This window comes from Pelophylax lessonae, assembly GCF_965119305.1.
Source record: "Pelophylax lessonae genome assembly, chromosome: 3".
In the NCBI taxonomy this organism is placed as follows: Eukaryota; Metazoa; Chordata; class Amphibia; order Anura; family Ranidae; genus Pelophylax; species Pelophylax lessonae.
This window is the reverse complement of record NC_138770.1, coordinates 360,649,788-360,673,659: the sequence shown is the minus strand read 5'-3', so window position 1 is coordinate 360,673,659 and position 23,872 is coordinate 360,649,788. Positions and strand designations below refer to the sequence as shown.

The following is a 23,872-nucleotide window of genomic DNA, read 5'->3' as shown; positions in this document are numbered from 1 at the left end:
ATGCCCCAAAAGTGTGCAGCCGATATGGTGTTCCCCAAAGATTATCTCAAATTGACTGAAGGACATCCCAATGGGATTCTACTGTATTTTAAATAAACACAGAAAATAAATAAAAAAAAGAAACATTCAGCAAGCAGTTGAATAATGCTATAATGGGGACAAAACGAGGGAGGGGTTAAAACCCTAATTACCTTGTCCCTGGCTAGCTTGACGAACCAGGCAGGCACAATTTGGTTAGGGATCAGGATAGAGTCTAAACTCTTAAGATGAAAATCTTCCAAATGGAATCAAGTCCCAGATACAATTCCTGCAGATGGATATATGTTTTCAGTGAAGTATATTGATTCTACAAAGGAAAGGCAGAGAGCGGAAGGCAGACCATGGAAATCCCACATGAATGAAATCCCCATGTCCAGGTCGGCTCTACAATCTGCAGCAAAGTCCAGATAGAAGATAAGGACATAAAATACCTGTGTGCAATCTTCCTCCTAATCGCCAGACACTCCAGACTGACTGTCGGCATATTTCTAGCATTTTATAGAACCTCCTCCACTCCGGCGGCGTCTGACGTCACCGCCGGAGTGAGAGCTAAATCGAACAGCTGCTTCAAATGACCCCTATGAAAATGGAACGACGCCATTGGATGGCGGCGTCACATGATCCGCCTAAACCCGGAAGTGAAGCCGCAATAGCGCGGCTGAACACTGTCAATGTTGCGGATTCCATGTTAACTGTGGGAAAAAGACCACTGTATGAAGAGGAAATGACCACACTGACCATACTGAGGCAAAAGCACCCTTATAGGCTCAAATAGAATACATCAAGAAGATTTCAAAGAGTCCACATTGAATAGATACCTAAAAAAATGATTCTAATAAAAGATTACATTAGAATCCAGAATTGTCACTATATTTTGTTAACGGGTAGAACATAGGTTCAAAAAAACCCCAAATATATTTATTTCAAAATTCGATATATTAATCTGTTATCAAAGATATAGATGGATGTATTTTACAAAGTTTAGGGGATTTTTATTTTCCTATAATTCTGACAAAGCGATATATATATATTTATTCACTCCTCAAATATTTATCAATAAAGATCAGGTCAGAAAATGAGCAGCAGATTAAAGGCGGTACCCCCTGTCCAGATCATGGGGAAGATCAGGGCAGGAGGGACCATGGGTGCTCGTATGGTGTAACAATTGCAGCAGAAAGACTCAAATCTCCAACCATCAGTAGGACTAAAACAACTTAATCCACAATAGGCAAAGTATTAGAATATACAAATGAGCAACTTATTGGACTGTTCAGTGCAGCATTTTAGGGAACAAATATTTCCACATCAGTGTATAGTTATCAAAAAACAAATAAACATTTATGAAGAAAAAAGGAAAAGAGAAGAAGGAAAAAACATTCCTATCATAAGAATGGTTTAAAACTTATAGTATCATTGATACTCGGGTATCGTGTGGCTTTGCGGTTGACTCTATCTCGCCTCACTTAAGGGCAATTTCCATTCACAACTTCCTCCATATTATGGGCTAAAGTTCAGTCATTTGAGGTATGCCTTTTCATGGTTTTATTTAAAAATTCCACAGTTTGAACATTGTAACTACTATATTTATTGATATCACTCAATGTATATATATTTCTCATAATATTTCTTATCAAATCTAGAATGCTAACTTGTGAAAGATGTTCGTCAGTCTCCTGAAGAAGCCATTACAAGATGGTGAAACATGTTGAGCAGACATAATCAAGTGCTTTCTCTCTTCTTTTATATGTTTTAAAATAATTCATGTTCATGTTTGTACCATTGTCTTGAATAAAATATGTCCAAATGTTTTTACAGAAAATGATTTTTTTCTCCATTATTTAATAATTTATCAGCACCTTAAAAGTCCCATTACCCAATTTGTTCTTCCTTGTCACTTCTAGTTTGACGTCACACAGTGACACCATCCATCCCTCTTACTGAGTCCCAGGAACCAGATACTACTGGTCACATCTTAAAGGCTTTAAAGGCTGTAGTGGGCCCCCCATTCCACTGCCTGTAACCGTAATCCAGTGGCTTCTTGCTGGATGGGAAGTAGTTAAAGGGGACTGGTTTGGGGGGTGGGGTAAAAATGCAGCTCTGCTGCACATGTTCACACACAGGCAGCACAGCAAGCAGGTGCTCTATCATAGCTCTGTGTCACATGGATGTTGGATACGGACTTTAGCAAAGTTGACTTTTAACACAATACAGCCATAACAGACTGTTAGAATCCAAAAGCAATGTGACACAGAGCCATGACTGAACACCTGCTTACTGTGCTGCCAGTGTGATTATCATAATGCTGATAACCTGCCATGCTGTGTGATATATAATAAGACACGGCGAGGATTCTTTGTTCTCCACTTAACTGTGACTATTTCAGCCACGCTCTCCTCCTGTTGGTCCCTGTCAGGACTGGAGATGGGATCCAGGTGAAAAATCATAGCATCACTCTGCTGGCTGGAAGTAATTGAGTATCGGCACCCCGAAAATGAAGATACGCTCACCTCCTGGCCCCACTGTTGCCCTGATGGGGCCCAGGAAAATGTAATTACAACCCCAAAGAAGTGGGAGCAGGGGTGAAGTTTAACCAGCTCTATTGTTTTAATGCCGTAATGAACTGTCATGCTGCCCAGGCCCAGCTGTGGAGCTGATGTGGCCAGCTCGGTAGGGTTGTACTCCCTTATCCATGGCCCTGATCACAAGGCAGGTGTGACATAATCACCAACCTTTTGCAGCAGTTAAACGGTTCCCATATATGCATTTCAACTGTGTATCAAATTGTGGATTGTGTTTTAAGTCTTTAAAGTTGAATTAATGGCAGACATGCCACCTGAACCCCTTTTTATATGAGATTTAATAAATTCTATAATAAAGTAATGACTTAAAAGATAAGTGTTTAGAATGACATGTCCTATCCACTGTCAATGCTTTTCAGTCTTTCTGCAAATCCTTCCCAGGGTTTAGTGAGCCATATGACATGTACAGTTTTAAATACAGTTTTAAATGTGTTTTGTGAGAAGTGCAGTGGTTTCATTTCATTGTGGTACTCTGTATACAACCATTATTATTGTATTGTGGCCGACAGAAGGGAAGGTTTTCTTTGCACCAGTTTTGGTCTCCTTCAACTTTGTCATCTCCTACATTGCCTATGCTACTCAGTATACTGTGATGATCAGAAAGATTACTTAAGATTTAAAGTGAGACAAGACGGCACTAGAAATACCTCTACATTACAAATCCCAAAGAAAAGTCAGAGGCAGGAAGAAGCTCCTAAATTTAGAGCCAAGCATATAATAACTTTGCCTCTTACCATGCTTCAGAGGATTAAAGTTCTGCTTATAAAATCAAAGGTTTATCTGTACAAGGCTTATTTATGAAGCTATAATGAATTCTTGCAACTGTTGGAAAGGCATAACATAAGGAAAATCCCACTTGTTGGAAAATCCCTGTATAGAAGAGGCCTGGTGCATTAATTTCCATGTAGTGTCCTACTGTTCATGTCCCCTGAGTCATACAGATGGTTATGACCAATTTCTGTAGGTTTAAGAATAGGCAGCGGACTTGCTGCCAATTGTTCCCGGTGAAATATACATCTATCTTACTTAATTGTATGCCCATTATTCGTTTATGGCTACCTATCCTATAGTTAAAGGGAAACTCCAGTCAAAAATGACATTTTTCTCTTTGAAATCATTTGTTTTCTGGCTAGCTGCTTGTGTAGCTTAGAAAGTCTTATCAAACTAGACAAACCACTTCTTCCTGTTCTTCACTGTCAATGCCATTTCCCTTTATCTGAATTTGCGAAGCTGTCTTTCAGTTCCTGAAAAGGTTGTCGGTCTTTCTTAGACATGTCTAGACCTGCCCAGCCTCACCCCCCTCCCTCCTATCTTTCACGGAATATGATCTCCTGTCTTCATAGGGTCCTTTCACACAGGCTTTCTGCCCGGCGTACTGTTTTTCTCAGCGGGGATCGATCTGCCGATCCCCGCCGAGCAGGGGGGTGGGGTGGTCTGTAAGTGTAGCTGAAAGTGCTCTGCGGTCTGAGCTCACAGTCCACAATGATCATAGTACCGCAACCAAACTAAGTCTGTTTCCACTAATGCAACTTGTCATGTAACTTTGGACACAGTCGCATGACAAGTCACAGCCCATTGATTTCAATGGCTCCTGTTCCCATCTATTTGAAAATCAGCGACCTCGAAAACGTACCTGCACTATTTCAATGCTCCGCCTACAATGATGATTGCAGGGGAGAATTTAAGGTACTAGGCTGGACTTCCGCTTTAAGGATGGACAACTGTCTCTCTGTCAGTCAAATTTATTAACCTATATGGCAAACAATTAGGTTATATTTGTATATATTGAAGGACAGTAAAATGTTTACCCATTGTTCTTGGTGTTACATCTGTTCATCTTACTGACTGATATTGCCACCATTTAGTTATACTGTAGCTCAGATTAGATTTGAATTACAAGCATATCTGTTCAGCCATTTTCTGTTGCTTGGTGTAGCTTTCATGAAATATGTTGTAGTTTGTAATTGATCACTGCTCTCTAGATATACTCTTATTGAATGACGTTTTTAATATATAGTGCATTACTAGAAATGTTGGTTGATTACTCCTATTTATGCACAATAGGACCCAGAGTAGACATAAGCATTGTATTTGCATGACTACATACTTAATTCACATATCACAAAGCACTCTATATAGTATTTCCAATATTCTATGCATGTTGCAGATAGGGCAGTGCACTGCACATAAATGCTAAGCTTTTCTGTACTTGCTCTAACTGCTTTAGGTACCTATGTGCTGTTGTTTTATTTGTCCATTTGTTTTGTCATTTTTGACATTTTCCATGCTGGGCTGTGCCGCAATATTTCTTTGGTGAGTTTTTTTATTTTAAACCTGTAGATAAGCAACCTGTAGTGCATCCCTGGAAAACCGAACCAATGTCCTGTGCTATGCTGCTGCATGTCTTGTTAGAATGCCTCATCTACACTGCAAAGACATACTGTATTTTATACCCCACAGTGCACTATATATTCCTCTGTTTGGAAATCAAATACGTTTTTTCTTAAAGAATATCCTCTTACAGGTTAGAAAAGCTTATAGAACGAATAGGAGGACAGAAGTAGCCTAATATGGCTGAGAAATATTTAGGGTTATTTCACTTTTTCAGAAAAAAAGGAACTAAAACTGTACACCTTCTCCACCCCCCATCAGCGATGGGCTGTCAGTGCCCACACAGCCGGTGTAACTGGATTTGAAATTCCTGCTCTTCTCCCTCTTCTCTGTGCAGCGCTTCCAGGATAGCTCAGTTTGATGCCCTGTGCCGATGTTGACCAATCAGAATCGCTCTGATCCGTCTCAGAAGTAGTGCACAGAGAAGAGGGAGAAGAGCAGGGATTTCAAATCTCCTGACTGCTACACGGCTGCATGGGAAAAGACAGCTCCACACCCACTGAGGCAAGTGCAGCAGGGGCCAGGTATGTGGGGAGGGTGTACGTTTTTAGTTTACCTTTTTTTTTATTTTTTTTCTGAAAAGGTGAACAAACAATGCAACGTTTCTTGTGATTTTAAATATTTCAATATGCCAAGCTTGTCCAAAGAATTCCATTCACTTAACAGCACCTTGCTGTCAGAGCTGTATACACTGTATGCAGCATCAGCTACTTACAGTATACAATGCTGTGTTCCGACAGTGGTATGGGGACTGCCGTCTCGTTCCTAGAAAAAAATCAAGTGTGGCTGAGCGCTGCTCAGCTATTCACAGGAATCCTGGTATTTCATCAATTGCTTCCTCCGACTGGCTGAGGTTGACAGGCAGGCAGATGATATAAAATCCACTTATGCCAATCAGAGGAAGCCTTGTCTTCATTGATGAAATGCAATGTTTTCTGTGAATGGCTGAGCAGCACTCGGCCCAACTCAGTTCTGTTCAGAGAGCAGGATAGGAAGTCCCCATACTGCTGCCGTAACACAGCGTTTTATATACTGTATGTAGCTGATGCTACATGCAGTTTATACAGCATTCATAGTGGGCACATCTCTTAGTGAAGGAAAAAGTTTGTTTGGACCAACTTGGTCCAAACAAACTAAATTTACAAGAAACCGGACGTTGGGTTTTATAGTAATGTATAAAGCCATTTCTCTTTCGTTCATTGACACACAGCTCTTCATCTTCATGACCGTAGGGTTATACTGCCCCCTACAGGAGTAGGATACTAGACCGAGAAAAGCTTGAGCACACCTATGGGGCAGTCCCTGGGGGTATACTCCCACTTCCTACTATAGGTATTCAGTTTTTTTTCTTCCTATTCAGGACCTGGTTCCTTGCTGTGATCTCTGGTCCAAGCCTTTTTTTTTTTTTTTTGTTTTTTAAATGACATTTTTTCCTCCTTTTTTTTTATTTTGTTCCTGTGAGAATCTTTTCTCAACTGCCAAAGTGGGCGACAAACTGGGTAATAGGGTCCCCCCAGTTCATCCAGTGAGCGCGTTCAGACCGCAGCTCCACACTAGGTTGGCTGGGACATAGCCCCACAAGGCGGGGGCTGGCCTGCGAGATAAATGTATCACGAGGGTGCATACGAACTGGCTTCAGCCTGATACACAGTGTTTCCTCCTGGCTGACAGCACCCCATTACAGTGGAGCGGTGTCCTGTCCAAAGCAGTGCCCACCCTGTTCCTGCTGTTGTAAGTACCTGTACCCCCTCTACCCCTGACAGGTTTTGGGGTGAACATAGGCCCCTCCCTGGGATGGTCGAAACCCTGAGTTCCCCTCCTTCCCAATCGCATCTCCTCTCCCCCCCCCCCCCATGGTCTATTGTAGCCTGTGCCCTCCATCTGCTCACACACACCCCTCTACCCCCCCCCCCGGGACGGACATACCTTACTTGGGTTAAATGGGGTGCTGCATGGTGAGCAATCGCTCCTTGAGGGGGGATTGGCCTGGTGGGGGAACCTGCCAGGACCCTCCTCCCTGTTGGGATAATTTTTTTCTGGCCCTGGTACTAACAGCGCGGTGGGGGTGTCCCTTGCAGTGTTTTTACACTTGGTTGTGTGGATTCCCCTTCTCCATTCATGGAGTCTCTGAAACATGTCTCACCACCTGATCCCCTCTCAGAGGCTGCCGGGCCCTCCAGGGCCCCACATCTGGCTGCACTGATGGCAGTCTTGGGAGTCCCTGGTGTAAAAAGTGTATTTGGTCCTGGGCAAAAAGGCTACCAAAAAGCGTCCCCCGCCTTCACCTTCTTCCTCTGTCTCGTCAGATCCAGAGTCTGATTGGGCCGCTGCAGATGCTAGTTACCCTTCGGGGTCTGCGTCTACACACCCTGCACGCTCAGATAGTGAAGATGATTCTTCTGTTCCTCTAGCCCAGTGGTCCTCAACTCCGGTCCTCAGGGCCCACTAACAGGCCAGATTTTAAGTATTACCTTGGGGAGATGCAGACTAGAGTACTGCAATCACTGAGCAGCAAATTATATCACCTGGGATGTATTTCAGTTATCTTGCAAACCTGGCCTGTTAGTGGGCCCTGAGGACCAGGGTTGAGGACCACTGCTCTAGCCGACTATAACACAGCATCAGAGGCGCAGGTTACCTTTGGCACCCACAAGTCCGCCAAAGCGGCGAGAGGTTTTCCCCTTTCCTGCCTTGTTTGACGATATTGTCTCAAAATAGTGGGGGTTACCAAAATGCACCTTTTGCGATCCCTAAGCGCTTTGCAATGCAGTACCGTTATGAGGAGTCCCTCCTTAAAAAAAAAACACATGGTACTTCTTGTAATGGACTCCCCTGTTTCCTGGTTGAATAAAGTCACTGTCATAGCGGTAGAAGAGAGTCTCTAATCCGACTGATAGGTGGTCAGAGGCCTTGACCTCCATATGTTCACTGTGGCTGGGTCGGCATTTAGGCGTTTACCATCACCCTGGTGTCACAAGCTATGACTGAATGGGCAAAGGTTTTATGCCGGGAACTGGAGGAGAAACGGCTCCCTCCTGAGTTTGTAGAGCTGGTGGATCAGTTGGACCAAGGCTACAGTTCGTCTGTGAAGCCTCATTGGATGCAGCTCCCCTAATTTCTTGACTCTCAGCAGTGGTCTTGCGGCGCATTATCTGGCTGAAGTGCTGGTCTGCGGACCAGGCTTCTAAGAAGATCTTGTCTGATCTTTAATTTGTGGGGGAATCGCTGGTTTTGGAGCTTCCTTGAATGACCTCAAAGGCCTCACAAGGGGAAAGAGTACTCTTCTTCCTCAGGCTTCCAAGGGTAATGAGTCCCATCGCAGAAGGGGTCCTTCCTTTTCTGTTTGTTCACAAGCTGCCCTGTCCTCCCTCTGGATCTCAAGAAAAGGGGTCTAAAACCTTCTGGGACTTCAATAGGGGGTTCCAAAAAGTCTTGGTCGGGCAAACCAAGAGCGGGGTCTGCCAGGACTGCGGACAAAAAATCCTCTGCATGAAGGGGAGCCCTCATCCGTATCTGGGGTGGGGGGGATGTCTTCATTGGTTTCTGGACCTGTGGACCTTCCTAATTCAGGACAATTGGGTCCACTAAGTCAGTGGTCCTCAACCCTGGCCTACAGGGCCCACTAACAGGCCAGATTTTAGGTATTACCTTGGGGAGATGCAGACTAGAGTACTGCAATCACTGAGCAGCAAATGAGATCACCTGGGATGTATTTCAGTTATCTTGAAAATCTGGCCTGTTAGTGGGCCCTGTAGGCCAGGGTTGAGGACCACTGCAAGTCATTCAGTCCGGCTACAACCTGCACTTATCCCCAGATCGCTTACACTTACAGGATCTCTATGGGGCAGTGCAAGACTTGTTACTTCAAGGAATGAGGAGCACTATCAGTTTGTGGCATTACCCTATGGTCTCACCTTCACACCTCGGATATTCACAAAAGTGTTGGCTCTGGTTCTAGCATTACTGCGTCAGCAGGGGGATTGCTATCTTTGGGTACCTGGATGATCTGCCTTTGTGAGCAAAGTCTTTGTCTGCTCCGTTGGCCAACTAGGAGATCAGTCTACAAACGCTGAGGGAGTTCGGTTGGATTCTGAATCTTCAGAAGTTTGCTCTGGTCCTGTCCACGAGCCTAGAATGTGTGTGACTGACTCTGGACTTGGCCAGAGTGTTTCTACCTCTGGCAAAAGTTCAGAAGTTGCTGGAGGGGAGTCCGGCTTCTGCTGTCCAGCAGACTGTCTTCTCTTCGGACCTCCATGCGGGTGCTGGGCCTGATGGTGTCTACCTTCGAGGTGGCCCTGTTTGCACAGTTCCACATGAGATCTTCACAAAAGGAGATTCTGGTGAAATTGAACAAGGATCCTCAGTCTCTGGACAATCTGATCTTGTTGAGCTGGAGCAATAGGGGGTTCCTGGTTTGGTGGCTTCGGTCCCTGGCTCTTCAGTGAAAATCCTTTCTTCCCCTGTATTGGACGGTTGTCACCACAGATGCCAGCCTATCCGGGTGGGGAGGTGTCTTTGGCACGGAGTGTGTTCAAGGTGTCTGGACTCTGGACCTCAAGAGTTCAGACTACCGATCAGTGTACTGGAGCTCCGAGCGATCAGGCTTTGTCTGGATCATTGGACAAATCGTCTCCAGGGGTGTTCGGTACGGATTAAATCAGACAATGCCATGGCCTACGTTAATCACCAAGGGGACACAAGAAGTGTCCTGGCGGCCCAGAAAGTAGCCGGCATTCTAAGGTGGGCAGAATGGTTTGTTCCAGTCATCTCTGCTGTGCACATTCGAGGAGTGGATAATTGGCAGGCGGACTATCCCAGTTGACAGGCGTTAGATCAAGGAGAATGGTCCCTTCATCCAGAAGTGTTCCGTCAGTTGTTTCTCCGGTGGGGAACTCCCGAGGTGAATCTGTTGGCCTCTCGCCTCAACAGGAAAGTACAGAGGTTTGTGGCATGGTCTCGGGATCCTCTAGCCAACGCCACAGACCCCTTAGTGGATCCCTGGAGTCAATATCGTCTGATATACGCCTTTCCTCCTCTCAAACTTCTGCCAAGCCTCCTTCGGAGGATCGAGGTAGAAGGAATTCCGATCATCCTAGTGGCTCCAGATTGGTTTTGGTACGCCAATCTGGTAAGGCTAGTTGCCGATGCTCCTTGGAGACTCACTCTCAGGGAAGATCTGTTGTCTCAAGGACCGATCTTCCATCCTGCTTTAAAGTCGCTGGCTTTAAGGGCTTGGCTGGTGAAAGTCATGTGCTGAAGGATAGAGGGTTGTCTGAATCGGTGATACCTATGCTTTTAAAATCTAGAAAACCTTCTTCCAGGAAGATTTACCATCGTACTTAAAAGACGTACATAGTGTGGTGTGAGTCTCTTGGGGTTTACTCTCGTTCCTTTTCGTTGACTCTGATATTGACTTTCCTCCAGGTAGTGTACTGAGTACCATCAAGGGCCAGGTTTTGGCCTTGATGATTTTCTTTCAACATCCATTGGCCACACACTCCTTGGTGTGTACCTTCCTCAAGGGAGTGAGACACTTGGCTCCCCCAGTGCTGTCACCATTGCCGCCGCGGGACCGGTGTTGTCAGTTCTTCAGAAACCTCCCTTTGAGAATATTCGGGAGATTCCCCTGCTTACGTTGTCTGAGAAGGTGGCCTTTTTGGTGGCTATTCTAAGTGCAGGGTGTGTGAGCTGTCTTGTTCACCTTATCTAGTGGTTCACAGGGATAAGGTGGTTCTTCGACCATGTCCGCCATTCCTTCCAATGGTCGTCTCCGAATTTCTTCTGAATGAGGACATTGTGTTGCCCTCCCTGTGTCCGAAGCATCCTAAGGAAGTTGCCTTGGGTTCCCTGGATGTGGTTCGGACTATCAGGGTGTACCCAACAGCTACAGAGTCAGACTCCCTTTTTGTCTTCACAAATGGACCTCGCAAGGGGCTGGCTGCTTCTGCTGTGACCATTTCCAGATGGATCAGACTGTGGTTTAGGCTTATTCTCTGAAGGATTAGGTTCCTCCTTTCCCTGTCAGGGTGCACTCTGCTTGGGCGCTTAGTGCCTCCTGGGCCTTCTGTCGTCGGGTGTCAGTGATGCAAGTTTGCAAGGCGGCCACTTGGTCGTCTGTACACACATTGACAAAGTTTTATAAAGATGATGTCTTGGCATCTGCGGATGCTTCATTTGGCCCCAAAGTTTTGCAGGCTGATGTTCAGAGGATTTTTCCTCTTTGATTCTTTGAAGTCTTTGTTCTTTTTTTTTTTTCATCTGAGCTCCAGGTTACCTGGTTGGCTGTTTAGCCTTGGGGAAGTTTGTTCTGCTTTTCTCACCCGTCATGTTTGACACTGCTTTGGGACGTCCCTACGGTCATGAAGATGAGGAGCTGTGTCCATCAATAAACGAAAGAGAAAATGGGATTTTTGTCTTATCGTAAAATCCATTTCTCTGATCATTGACGGACACCGCAACCGCCCCTTTGGAGTTTTTTTCTTTTTTTTATTCTGACACTGTTTGTTACAAAACTGAATACCTATAGCAGGAAGTGGGAGTATATTGTATAGAACTACTGTATTTATATGTATGTACACATGTTATAATTTTCTAAAAGCAGTATAGAAAGAAAATGTAATGCTAATAAAATTATTTTTTAGAGCTTAGTAAATTTGGAAATGTTGAAATTGTGTTTTCTAGAAGCAAATGAATTTATACTTTCCAAATGCTGGAATTGTTTTGATTAAATATAAATACATATTTAGGTTTCTCTTGTTTTTTTTGTTTTTTTTCCTGCTTTAGTATTTGATGGCTTAGGAGATCTTCTTATTCCCACTATGACCCCTTCTTCGCAGACCCCATCATCTCCACTCACATCCGCAAATAATGTCAGTGGCTCCAACAAAGGTCTCGGTAGTGACCTAGATTCTTCTCTTGCAAGCTTAGTTGGTAGTAAGTAGAATTTTTTTTTTTTTTTTTTATACCTGCTCTCTCACTTTGTCTTTTTCTCTTTCTTTCTCTCTCACTCTTCCCTCCCATTCTCTCTCTCGCTCTTCCCTCCCCTTCTCTCTCTCATTCTTCCCTTCCCCCCTTTCCCCCCTCTCACTCTCTGGAGGTGTGCCCACTGTGCTGTAACCCCTTTTATATTATATAGAGAGTTTGGTGGTTTTTGTGATCCACCCGGTTATTTGCATAGATAACCAGATTTATCTGTTGGTGCTCTCCATTATATATATATATATATATATATATATATATATATATATATATATATATATATATATATATATATATATATATATATATATATATATATATAAATATAATTTTTTTTATTCGGTTAACGCTTTCAACAGCTAGTCAAAAATGTGCCCACAATTGGGCCAGAGCAACATTTATTTCAGAATTATTTATAGTACAAGCCATCCAGCTGTCCTGATGAATATATCTACTTCTTACTTTTTTAGATCTTGGAATTTCTGCCACCCCTGTTAAAAAGTAAGTACTTTAAATATATTTTGCGAATCTAGTTCAAAACATTATTGGTGTACCCAATATATATTCTAAAACATGAATTCATGTGGATCTAAAGTGTAAGAGTGCTTTAAGGGAAAGTAATGTAATAAAAAAAAAAAAGCTATATATATATATATATATATATATATATATATATATATATATATATATATATATATATATATATATATATATATATAATATATATATATATAATTTTTTTTTTTTTTTTTCTTTAATTTCTCGTTTGTGATCTTTGTTTTTGACATCTTTTCAGAATGAGAACTCAGAATATAGTAGTAGTTGCATTCAACTGGACTTGTTCTGTAATGTTTAGTTATTTAAATCTCTATATATGTTTGAACTGCAGCTTTGCATAAAATCCATATTACACTAGTGGATAAAATAAGTATAGCTTTGCCATAAAAAATGGAAACTGAGAAGGTAATTTGCGTGTACCTCATTAAATGGCAGAAGAAGAATACTGAACATCCTGAAAATTTTTGCAATCTTTATTCATTCCAAAGTCAAACCAGAAAAACAAGTTTCAATTGATTTTCTGAGTAATGACAATTGTATTATACAATGCCATGTGGATACACACCAGTTACACTATTGCTTATTCTGTACAGACATTTTTCTCCAAATTGTGTAATATATGATTGGACAGATTCCCTTGCATGATGGAACTAAACAGTGGAGGGTGGGGCAACCTAAAATTTGTTTTCTTGCTTGTAGAAAGGAAAAGAACATTAAAAAAAAAAAGTTTTCCATAAGCAACCTGTTTGGACAAAGGACTTAATACATACATTATTTTCTTGTACTGTAGGGGAGATCTTCAGTGGAATGCAGGGGAAAAGAAACTCACAGGTGGTGCCAACTGGCAGCCAAAGGTAGCTCCAGCAACATGGGCAACTGGTGGCCCCTCAACCGCTACTATGGTAATTTATGTCCAGCATTTGCATTAATAAAGCTTTTGTTTCTAAGTTTGCTTGACGGCACCTTTTTTAGTTTCCTGTAAAGTTGTAGAAGGTTTGAAACTTTGTCATATTCCTGTCTTTGATTGCAGTAGGAAGACTTGTCTCCATTAACTTGTTTCTAAGACCGCAGATACAAAAACAACCAGATGGATGTCACTTGAACAATGAGATATAGGCAGCAATACATACCTGAGAGTTTCCAATCCTTCACCGCTCTTCTAGAAGAAAAAGTTTCTCTTTCATTTATTGACGGACGCAGCTCCAGAATATACTTGACCATTGGGTTATGCTGCCCTCTACAGGAGTAGGCAGGAAAAAACTTTGCCAAGCCTATGGGACAGTCCCAGGGGGATATACTCCCAACATCCTGCTATAGGCACAGTTTTTTTTTTTTTCTCTGCTTAGTCAGGAGTAAGGACCTAGTTCTTAGCTGGGATCTCTGGTCCTGACAATTTTTACTTTTTTAATGGAATTTTTTTCCTTTTTTATTTTCTGTTCCTGTAAGCACTACAATCAACTGCCGGACTGGGCGTTGGACTGGATATCCTAGATCTGTATGGTCTCCTAGTCTAGGAGACTCAGCTCCATGTTAGGTCAGCCGCGACCTAGCAGTGTACCTCTGGCCCGCAGCACCCCCATTCCGATGGTGGGGTGTTCTGCCTGGAGGGATGCCCACCTGGTTTCCATGTTGTGGTATGTAGTGTCGTCCCCCCCCTTCCCCTGGTGGCCTTTTGGGGTGGACGTGGGCCCCTCCCTGGGAACGGTCGGACCTCCCGGGTTCCCCTCCTTCCTGCATAGCATCACCACTCATTTGCCGGGGTCTCCCTGGGACCACACCCATTTACCCACACCTAGCTCCCCCCTCCCCACCCCTCAGGAGTGGCCATACATGTAATGTCTGTCTGGGGGGTGTCGAGCGGGTAATGGGGGGCCAAGGGGAGGGGGCGCGCCGCCTGCTGCTAAACACGTTTTTTTTTTTTGGTGGGGGGGAGATGGTCCTGGTGGGCGCTCCTGCCAGACACTTCCTTACTGACCATCCATTTCTGGGGGTCCTGGGAGCCGTCATTTTGTCGTGGATGGTTGTTGCATGTCGGTGGTCATTTTTGTGTAGTCCGGCGGCCATTTTCCTGTAGTATCCCATTGATCTAAAGCTGCAGCTAAGTTTTTGAAGCCTATGGAGTGGTGATTTGGCGGTGGGCCTCGAGTGTTACTTCCTGGATTTCCGCCTCCTCTCTGATTGCCACATGGCGTGCAGCTTGGCGCTCTGCTTTATACCTCAGTCGGTGGTGGTTAGTCCCTGTGGGTACAAACAGCTCTCCCTCTTTCTGCTATAGCAACTGTGGTGCCGATTGTACAGCTGTTTGGGGTGGTTTAGCAGTGCTTTTTCTATTTTTGCTAGTGTGGTCCCTGGGTTATCCATGGAGTCCCTGGAGCATGTCACCACCTGACCCCCCCCTCTGAGGTTGCGGGGCCCTCCAGGTACCATTCCGCTCTCTCTGCTATGACGACAGTCCTAGAGTCATTAGTGTCCAAGGTAGATTTGGTCAGCAAAACAGGATGGTCAAAAAGCTCCCCTCTGCTTTACCTGCATCCTCTGTCTCCTCAGATTCTGAGGTTGATGATGATTCCTCTTTCACTATGGCCATGCACGAAAAGGCACTGGTGGATGCACTGATTTTATCAGTGTGGGAAACTTCACCTGAATTCTAGGTTAAAGCAATATTTGTCCCTTTGTCAAAAGAATGACTAAAAGATGGGCATAAAAAAACAAGAGAAATAAACCATTAAGGAAAAATGGTATATGCCCACATATAAGGATTAGCTAATGCAGCCATTATTGGTGGAAGGGGTGGGGGAGGAAGAGTATGTGGCAATAGAAAGATGTAATTAAATGATACCGGTTACACCTAGTTTGTTTGGCGAACGAGTAGTGAAAAACAAAATTCCACTAAGATATGTATAAATCCGAGTATCTGTAATGGATAAAGAAAAAAAAAAAAAAAAAAAAAAAAATATATATATATATATATATATATATATATATATATATATATATATATATATATATATATATCTCATCAGATAAGTCAAAAATAAACCGCCATAAAAAGAGACCTCAAGGAATCCGGTTTCTTGTAGATATAATTACCATTAACAAGCCACAATCTCCACACCACATCCCCAGACAGGCAGCTGCTGCTGTTCAAATGAGAAAGGCTCCCTTAATAGACCTATTGGTGGTGTTTTGCAGACATTTTGGAGACTTTCTTTGTCTCTCCCATTTTAGCAATTGCAAATATTTTTTTTGGACATAGTAAGTAATGAGCTGTAATAGATGCAAATTTCTCTTCCCTGTTTTCAACTCAATTAATTTTGAGTAACTGATTACATATTTTAATCACACAGGTTGGTTCAGTATTTGTCATGGCTATCTGGAAAAAAACTGGTTTAAACCATGTATGAATTTCAATTCATAATGGTCATAATTGGTGTATGAATACAGCAATTTCTGTTTCTGTATTAATTAACATATATCTCATTGTAACATAGGGACCCTCATTCACGCTAAAGGATCTGAAGAAGCCTGTTTTGGCGAAACCGGTCATCTAGTGCAGTGGTCCTCAACCCTGGCCTACGGGGCCCACTAACAGGCCAGGTTTGCAAGATAACTGAAATACATCCCAGGTGATATAATTTGCTGCTCAGTGATTGCAGTACTCTAGTCTGCATCTCCCCAAGGTAATACTTAAAATCTGGCCTGTTAATGGGCCCTGAGGACCGGAGTTGAGGACCACTGATCTAGCGTATAAATATCTATTTTGACATATAGGTCCCACTGTCTTATATACTGTTGTATGTCTGTGCAATTTGCACTTGCGTTTCTATTTTCATTTTAAAATATGTGTATAATAAAACTTTATTGATATCTTTTTTACACAAGGTGTTTTTGAATCATTTTTTTATATATTGACAATCCCTTGCACCGTTAAAGTCCCAAGATACCCCTTCTTGCTCCTTTTTTTTACTTTTATGGGGATGTTGGTGCAGTACTTAATACATATGTCTGGGCACCACCTACTCAAATCCAAGAAGGTACAGAGGTTCGTAGCAAGGTCACGGGATCCTCTGGCCGACGCCACAGATTTTGGTGGCCCCTTGGGGCCAGTACTGTCTGATATACGCATTTCCCCTCTAAAACTTCTGCAAAGAATCGGGGCAGAAGGGATTCCGGTCGTCCTAGTGGCCCCAGACTGGCCTCGCCGGTCTTGGTGCTCAGATATGGTACGGCTGGTCGCCGACGTCCCTTGGGGACTCCCTCTCAGTGAAGATCTTCTGGCTCAAGGGCCGATCTTCCGTTCTGCTTTACAGTCGCTGGCTTGAACGGTTTGGCTATTGAAAGCCAGGTGCTGACGTATAGACTGGTGTCTGAATGGTGATTCCCACGCTGTTAAAAATGGAAAAATCTACGTCTAGTAAGATTTATAGAGTCTGGAAGGCATACATTGCATGGTGTGAGTCTCGGGAGGCCTCCCCTCCATTCTTTTTCGGTGACTCAAATCTTGGAGTTTCTCCAAAAAGGTGTAGATCAGCGTTTGGCCTTGGGAACCATCAAGGGCCAGATTTTGGCCTTGGCGATAATCTTTCAATGCCCGTTGGCTATGCATTTCTTGGTTCACACCTTTGTTCAGGGGGTCCGCTACTTGGCTTCCCAGGTGAGGTCTCCGTTGCCTACGTGGGACCTCAATTTGTTGCTGTCAGTTCTTCAGAAACTGCCTTTTTGAAGATATTCGTGAGCTTCCTCTGCTTACTTTGACACAGAAGGTAGCCTTTTTTGATGGCTATTCTGCACGCAGGGTGTCTGAGTTGGCTGCATTGTCTTGTTGTTCACCTTATTTGGTGGTTCAGAGACAGTGGTGCTTCGTCCCTGCCAATCCTTCCTTCTGAAGGTTGTTTCTGATTTCCATTTAAATGAAGACCTTGTGTTGCCTGCCTTGTTTCCTAAGCCTAAACACCCTAAAGAGATTGCCTTGCACTCCTTGGATGTGGTTCGGGCAATCAGGGTGTACCTGGCGGCAATGTTCCCTCTAATTTTTTACTGTGCTGAGCAAATAAAAAAATTTCTGAGCGCAAACCTTTAGACTGAGCAATGGGGGGGGGGGGGCGACGTCAATGCAGAGTGACCAGCGTGCCCCCAATCAATTGCAGAGTGCCACAGCAATGCCCCCAATCAATTGCAGAGTGCCACAGCAATGCCCCCAATCAATTGCAGAGTGCCCACAGCAATGCCCCCAATCAATTGCAGAGTGCCCACAGCAATGCCCCCAAAAAATTGCAGAATGCACAGCAATGCCCCCAATAAATTGTGAGTGCCCACAGCAATGCCCCCAATAAATTGCAGAGTGCACAGCAATGCCCCCAATAAATTGCAGAGTGCACAGCATTGCCCCCAATAAATTGCAGAGTGCACAGCATTGCCCCCAATAAATGCAGAGTGCCACAGCATTGCCCCCAATAAATTGCAGAGTGCCACAGCATTGCCCCGAATAAATTGCAGAGTGCACAGCATTGCCCCGAATAAATTGCAGAGTGCACAGCATTGCCCCGAATAAATTGCAGAGTGCACAGCATTGCCCCGAATAAATTGCAGAGTGCACAGCATTGCCCCGAATAAATTGCAGAGTGCACAGCATTGCCCCCAATAAATTGCAGAGTGCACAGCATTGCCCCCAATAAATTGCAGAGTGCACAGCATTGCCCCCAATAAATTGCAGAGTGCACAGCATTGCCCCCAATAAATTGCAGAGTGCACAGCATTGCCCCCAATAAATTGCAGAGTGCACAGCATTGCCCCCAATAAATTGCAGAGTGCACAGCATTGCCCCCAATAAATGCAGAGTGCCACAGCATTGCCCCCAATAAATTGCAGAGTGCCACAGCATTGCCCCGAATAAATTGCAGAGTGCACAGCATTGCCCCGAATAAATTGCAGAGTGCACAGCATTGCCCCGAATAAATTGCAGAGTGCACAGCATTGCCCCCAATAAATTGCAGAGTGCACAGCATTGCCCCGAATAAATTGCAGAGTGCACAGCATTGCCCCGAATAAATTGCAGAGTGCACAGCATTGCCCCCAATAAATTGCAGAGTGCACAGCATTGCCCCCAATAAATTGCAGAGTGCACAGCATTGCCCCCAATAAATTGCAGAGTGCACAGCATTGCCCCCAATAAATTGCAGAGTGCACAGCATTGCCCCCAATAAATTGCAGAGTGCACAGCATTGCCCCCAATAAATTGCAGAGTGCACAGCATTGCCCCCAATAAATTGCAGAGTGCACAGCATTGCCCCCAATAAATTGCAGAGTGCACAGCATTGCCCCCAATAAATTGCAGAGTGCACAGCATTGCCCCCAATAAATTGCAGAGTGCACAGCATTGCCCCCAATAAATTGCAGAGTGCACAGCATTGCCCCCAATAAATTGCAGAGTGCACAGCATTGCCCCCAATAAATTGCAGAGTGCACAGCATTGCCCCCAATAAATTGCAGAGTGCACAGCATTGCCCCCAATAAATTGCAGAGTGCACAGCATTGCCCCCAATAAATTGCAGAGTGCACAGCATTGCCCCCAATAAATTGCAGAGTGCACAGCATTGCCCCCAATAAATTGCAGAGTGCACAGCATTGCCCCCAATAAATTGCAGAGTGCACAGCATTGCCCCCAATAAATTGCAGAGTGCACAGCATTGCCCCCAATAAATTGCAGAGTGCACAGCATTGCCCCCAATAAATTGCAGAGTGCACAGCATTGCCCCCAATAAATTGCAGAGTGCACAGCATTGCCCCCAATAAATTGCAGAGTGCACAGCATTGCCCCCAATAAATTGCAGAGTGCACAGCATTGCCCCCAATAAATTGCAGAGTGCACAGCATTGCCCCCAATAAATTGCAGAGTGCACAGCATTGCCCCCAATAAATTGCAGAGTGCACAGCATTGCCCCCAATAAATTGCAGAGTGCACAGCATTGCCCCCAATAAATTGCAGAGTGCACAGCATTGCCCCCAATAAATTGCAGAGTGCACAGCATTGCCCCCAATAAATTGCAGAGTGCACAGCATTGCCCCCAATAAATTGCAGAGTGCACAGCATTGCCCCCAATAAATTGCAGAGTGCACAGCATTGCCCCCAATAAATTGCAGAGTGCACAGCATTGCCCCCAATAAATTGCAGAGTGCACAGCATTGCCCCCAATAAATTGCAGAGTGCACAGCATTGCCCCCAATAAATTGCAGAGTGCACAGCATTGCCCCCAATAAATTGCAGAGTGCACAGCATTGCCCCCAATAAATTGCAGAGTGCACAGCATTGCCCCCAATAAATTGCAGAGTGCACAGCATTGCCCCCAATAAATTGCAGAGTGCACAGCATTGCCCCCAATAAATTGCAGAGTGCACAGCATTGCCCCCAATAAATTGCAGAGTGCACAGCATTGCCCCCAATAAATTGCAGAGTGCACAGCATTGCCCCCAATAAATTGCAGAGTGCACAGCATTGCCCCCAATAAATTGCAGAGTGCCACAGCAATGCCCCCAATAAATTGCAGAGTGCCACAGCAATGCCCCCAATAAATTGCAGAGTGCCACAGCAATGCCCCCAATAAATTGCAGAGTGCCACAGCAATGCCCCCAATAAATTGCAGAGTGCCACAGCAATGCCCCCAATAAATTGCAGAGTGCCACAGCAATGCCCCCAATAAATTGCAGAGTGCCACAGCAATGCCCCCAATAAATTGCAGAGTGCCACAGCAATGCCCCCAATAAATGCAGAGTGCCACAGCAATGCCCCCAATAAATGCAGAGTGCCACAGCAATGCCCCCAATAAATTGCAGAGTGCCACAGCAATGCCCCCAATAAATTGCAGAGTGCCACAGCAATGCCCCCAATAAATTGCAGAGTGCCACAGCAATGCCCCCAATAAATTGCAGAGTGCCACAGCAATGCCCCCAATAAATTGCAGAGTGCCACAGCAATGCCCCCAATAAATTGCAGAGTGCCACAGCAATGCCCCCAATAAATTGCAGAGTGCCACAGCAATGCCCCCAATAAATTGCAGAGTGCCACAGCAATGTCCCCAATAAATTGCAGAGTGCCACAGCAATGTCCCCAATAAATTGCAGAGTGCCACAGCAATGTCCCCAATAAATTGCAGAGTGCCACAGCAATGCCCCCAATAAATTGCAGAGTGCCACAGCAATGCCCCCAATAAATTGCAGAGTGCCACAGCAATGCCCCCAATAAATTGCAGAGTGCCACAGCAATGCCCCCAATAAATTGCAGAGTGCCACAGCAATGCCCCCAATAAATTGCAGAGTGCACAGCAATGCCCCCAATAAATTGCAGAGTGCACAGCAATGCCCCCAATAAATTGCAGAGTGCCACAGCACTGCCCCCAATAAATTGCAGAGTGCCACAGCACTGCCCCCAATAAATTGCAGAGTGCCACAGCATTGCCCCCAATAAATTGCAGAGTGCACAGCATTGCCCCCAATAAATTGCAGAGTGCACAGCAATGCCCCCAAAGAAGACACACAGTTGGTTACTAGGATCCTCCGGCAGAGCAAAGAGGGACCTAGACTGTCAAAATGCAGATGTAGACTTCAGGCGTTCTGAGTCAGTACTGTAAAAAGATGAGGGGGCGTGGCATTGCCTGACCTGCATGGAGTGAGGACATCTCACTCTGACCTGCATGGAGTGAATTGATATCCCTGGGTACGATCATGGCAGCGATCCTCCGCTCTCCCCAGCACTTCCAGCGATGCCTCCTGGCTGAGTGGATCTTCTGGTGTTTGACCACCATCCGTAAGTGACTTGGCCCCCTCGAGACCCCCCCCCCCCCGTGCACTTACCTGAAGGACGGTCACGGACCCGCTCACTTCAGTCCCCGGCTTCCCGCGTCTCCGTGCTCCCAAGTCCCGGCGCCTCCCCCTCGGCCAATGGCATGAAGTTGGCCTTTCGGCCAATCAGGAAGCAGGAGGACCCGCTCCCTGATTGGCCAGGAGGAGGATCCATGTGACAATAGCGAATTTTCATTCGCTATTGTCATACAATGGGCGTGCTCTCAGGGAGCACGCTCTGCTCCCCGGCCGCCTCGTCTGCGCTGTTTAACTAGGTGCGCGGTCTACATAGCTGCTTGCGCGGGACCATAAATTTCACTGCGCGTCCGCGCATGCGCGCACTTTAGGGGGAACATTGCCTGGCGGTGACTGAGTAATTTCAGAAATCAGACTCGCTATTTGTCCTCACGGATGGACCTCGTAAAGGGCTGCCCGCGTCTGCTGTGACCATTTCCAGATGGATCAGGCAGACGGTGGTACAGGCCTATTGCATTAAGGTTCAGGATCCTCCTTTCCCTGTTGAGGTGCATTCTACGAGGGAGCTTAGTGCCTCTTGGGCCTTCTTTCATCAGGCGTTGGTGGTGCAGGTTTGCAAGGTGGCTACTTGGTCGTCTGTAAAGCTTTGTGAAAGTGTGCACAAAGTGGATGTGTTGGCATTTGTGGATGCTGCCTTTTGCCGCAAGGTTTTGCAGGCTGCTGTTGAGAGGACTAGTCCGCTTTGGGTGTATTTTTCTAGGGAGCTCTAGTTGTTCCTGGTTGAGCTCTTTGTTACTTGGTTGGCTAGGTTTTAGCCTTTTGGGATTTTCTTTTTCTGCTGTTTTTTCCCCACTCCATGTTTTACACTGCTTTGGGACGTCCCAATGGTCAAGAAGATTCTGGAGTTGTCTGTCAATGAGCGAAAGACAAGATTGGATTTTTGTCTTGCCTTTAAAATCCTATTCTCTGATGTTCATTGACGGGACACAGCACCTACCCCTCTATTGAGTTAGGTTATATTTCCTCTGCCACTGCTTGCAACAAAACAGAGTGCCTACAGCAGGAAGTGGGAATATATCCCCTAGGACTGCCCCATAGGTGTGTAAAGTTTTTTTTTTTTTTTTTTTTTTTTTTTTTTTTTCCTGCCTAGTGTCCTACTCCCTGTAGGGGCAGCATAACCCAATGGTCAAGAAGATTCCGGAGCTGTGTCTATCAAATAACATCTGAGAAAAGTATTTTACCACTAAGACCAGACAAAAATACCACTTTTTTTGTTATGGTTTTTGTTGATTTCCCCTCAGTCCCTCTTACAGTGACACTGTCATGGGAATGGTGAGGGAAAATTCCCCAAGTAGAATGAAACATAAGAAACTTTGCCAAGGGTTTGACCTGTGAGTAATCGAATAAAAAAAAAAAAAAAAATGGGTTGGAGTTGGGTTTTAATTGGGGTGCCTGCACAAAGCATTATACAACTTGGAACAAGTCCAAGACATATTTAGGAAATGACACATTCACGGTTTTAAAAAAAGCCCCCTAGGATTTTCTAAACCCAAAAGCTGCAAGTGTTTGTTTTTTGTAGTTTTTGCTTAGAGTGTACTTACATTACCTATTACATATTTTCATCACAATCTATTGGCTCTGCATGTCTAGACTCACAGAAGGGGAAGAAGCTGGGGACCCTGCATCAGGCACTCTTGCTGATTAAGGGGCAGGGACACTCAAGGCCCTTTAGACTCAGAGCTGGTGGTACACCATTTTGCGCTCTAGGCAAGACCAGCTACTTGCACCCCCCCCCCCCCCAAAAAAAAAAGAAAACTTTTACATTTTTAAAAACCGTAGAAAATATTAAAACATGATACTGCTAAATGTTTTCATTTGCAAAAAAAAGTGCCATAAGATGCTACCAGCACCAATATTTTGTTTGTGTTAGGTCATTTTTTTATCAGATATACTGATCCAGCTTCTACAATGTACTATCTGAAAGTCCCAGGTACTGATAGTACTATCTAAAACACACAGGTACATAATTCACCCCATACCCCTTGTTAAGGTTTATGTTATAAAGGGTTCCAAAATCCAACAGAAAGCTGAATTCATTTTCAAATGAGAATAATGGTGTCACTGTCGGGTCAGTATCAATTAATCAAACCCTGTGATTGTACTATCAGCCCATGCACAGGCAGGCACTTTAATTCAGCTGTCAGTGTAGGACTGAGTTATGTCCCTTGGTAAAGTCTACCTCCCTTCCAGGCCCTGCTAATCAGTGTCATGAACTGTATCTGTGGCTGTCAGGATGACAGTTGCAATGAGGATCCACATTCTGACAGATCCCAGACTTGAATTCCTCAGCCATTGTAGGGAGATAATACTGACAGCAGGCAACCCACACACACAGGACACCCAAACTGAGTGATCGCACAGTGACCGATCCACTGCTCAGAGGATGTCAGTTTCTGTCACTGATTGTTCCAACACCACCACCAGCAACACCGACAGATCAGCAGTGCCAGCACGTG

The 23,872-nt window shown here is 44.7% G+C and overlaps 1 protein-coding gene across 1 annotated transcript in view; it reads left to right on the top strand.

Annotated features, from left to right (window-relative positions):
• The window catches only part of SNAP91 (synaptosome associated protein 91), a 251,212-nt gene that overhangs the window by 197,540 nt on the left and 29,800 nt on the right, over nt 1-23,872 (top strand). The window contains exons 22-24 of the mRNA XM_082251196.1: nt 11,793-11,942; nt 12,458-12,488; nt 13,336-13,447. Coding sequence (XP_082107322.1) covers nt 11,793-11,942; nt 12,458-12,488; nt 13,336-13,447 — 293 coding nt within the window. The remainder of the gene's footprint in view (nt 1-11,792; nt 11,943-12,457; nt 12,489-13,335; nt 13,448-23,872) is intronic.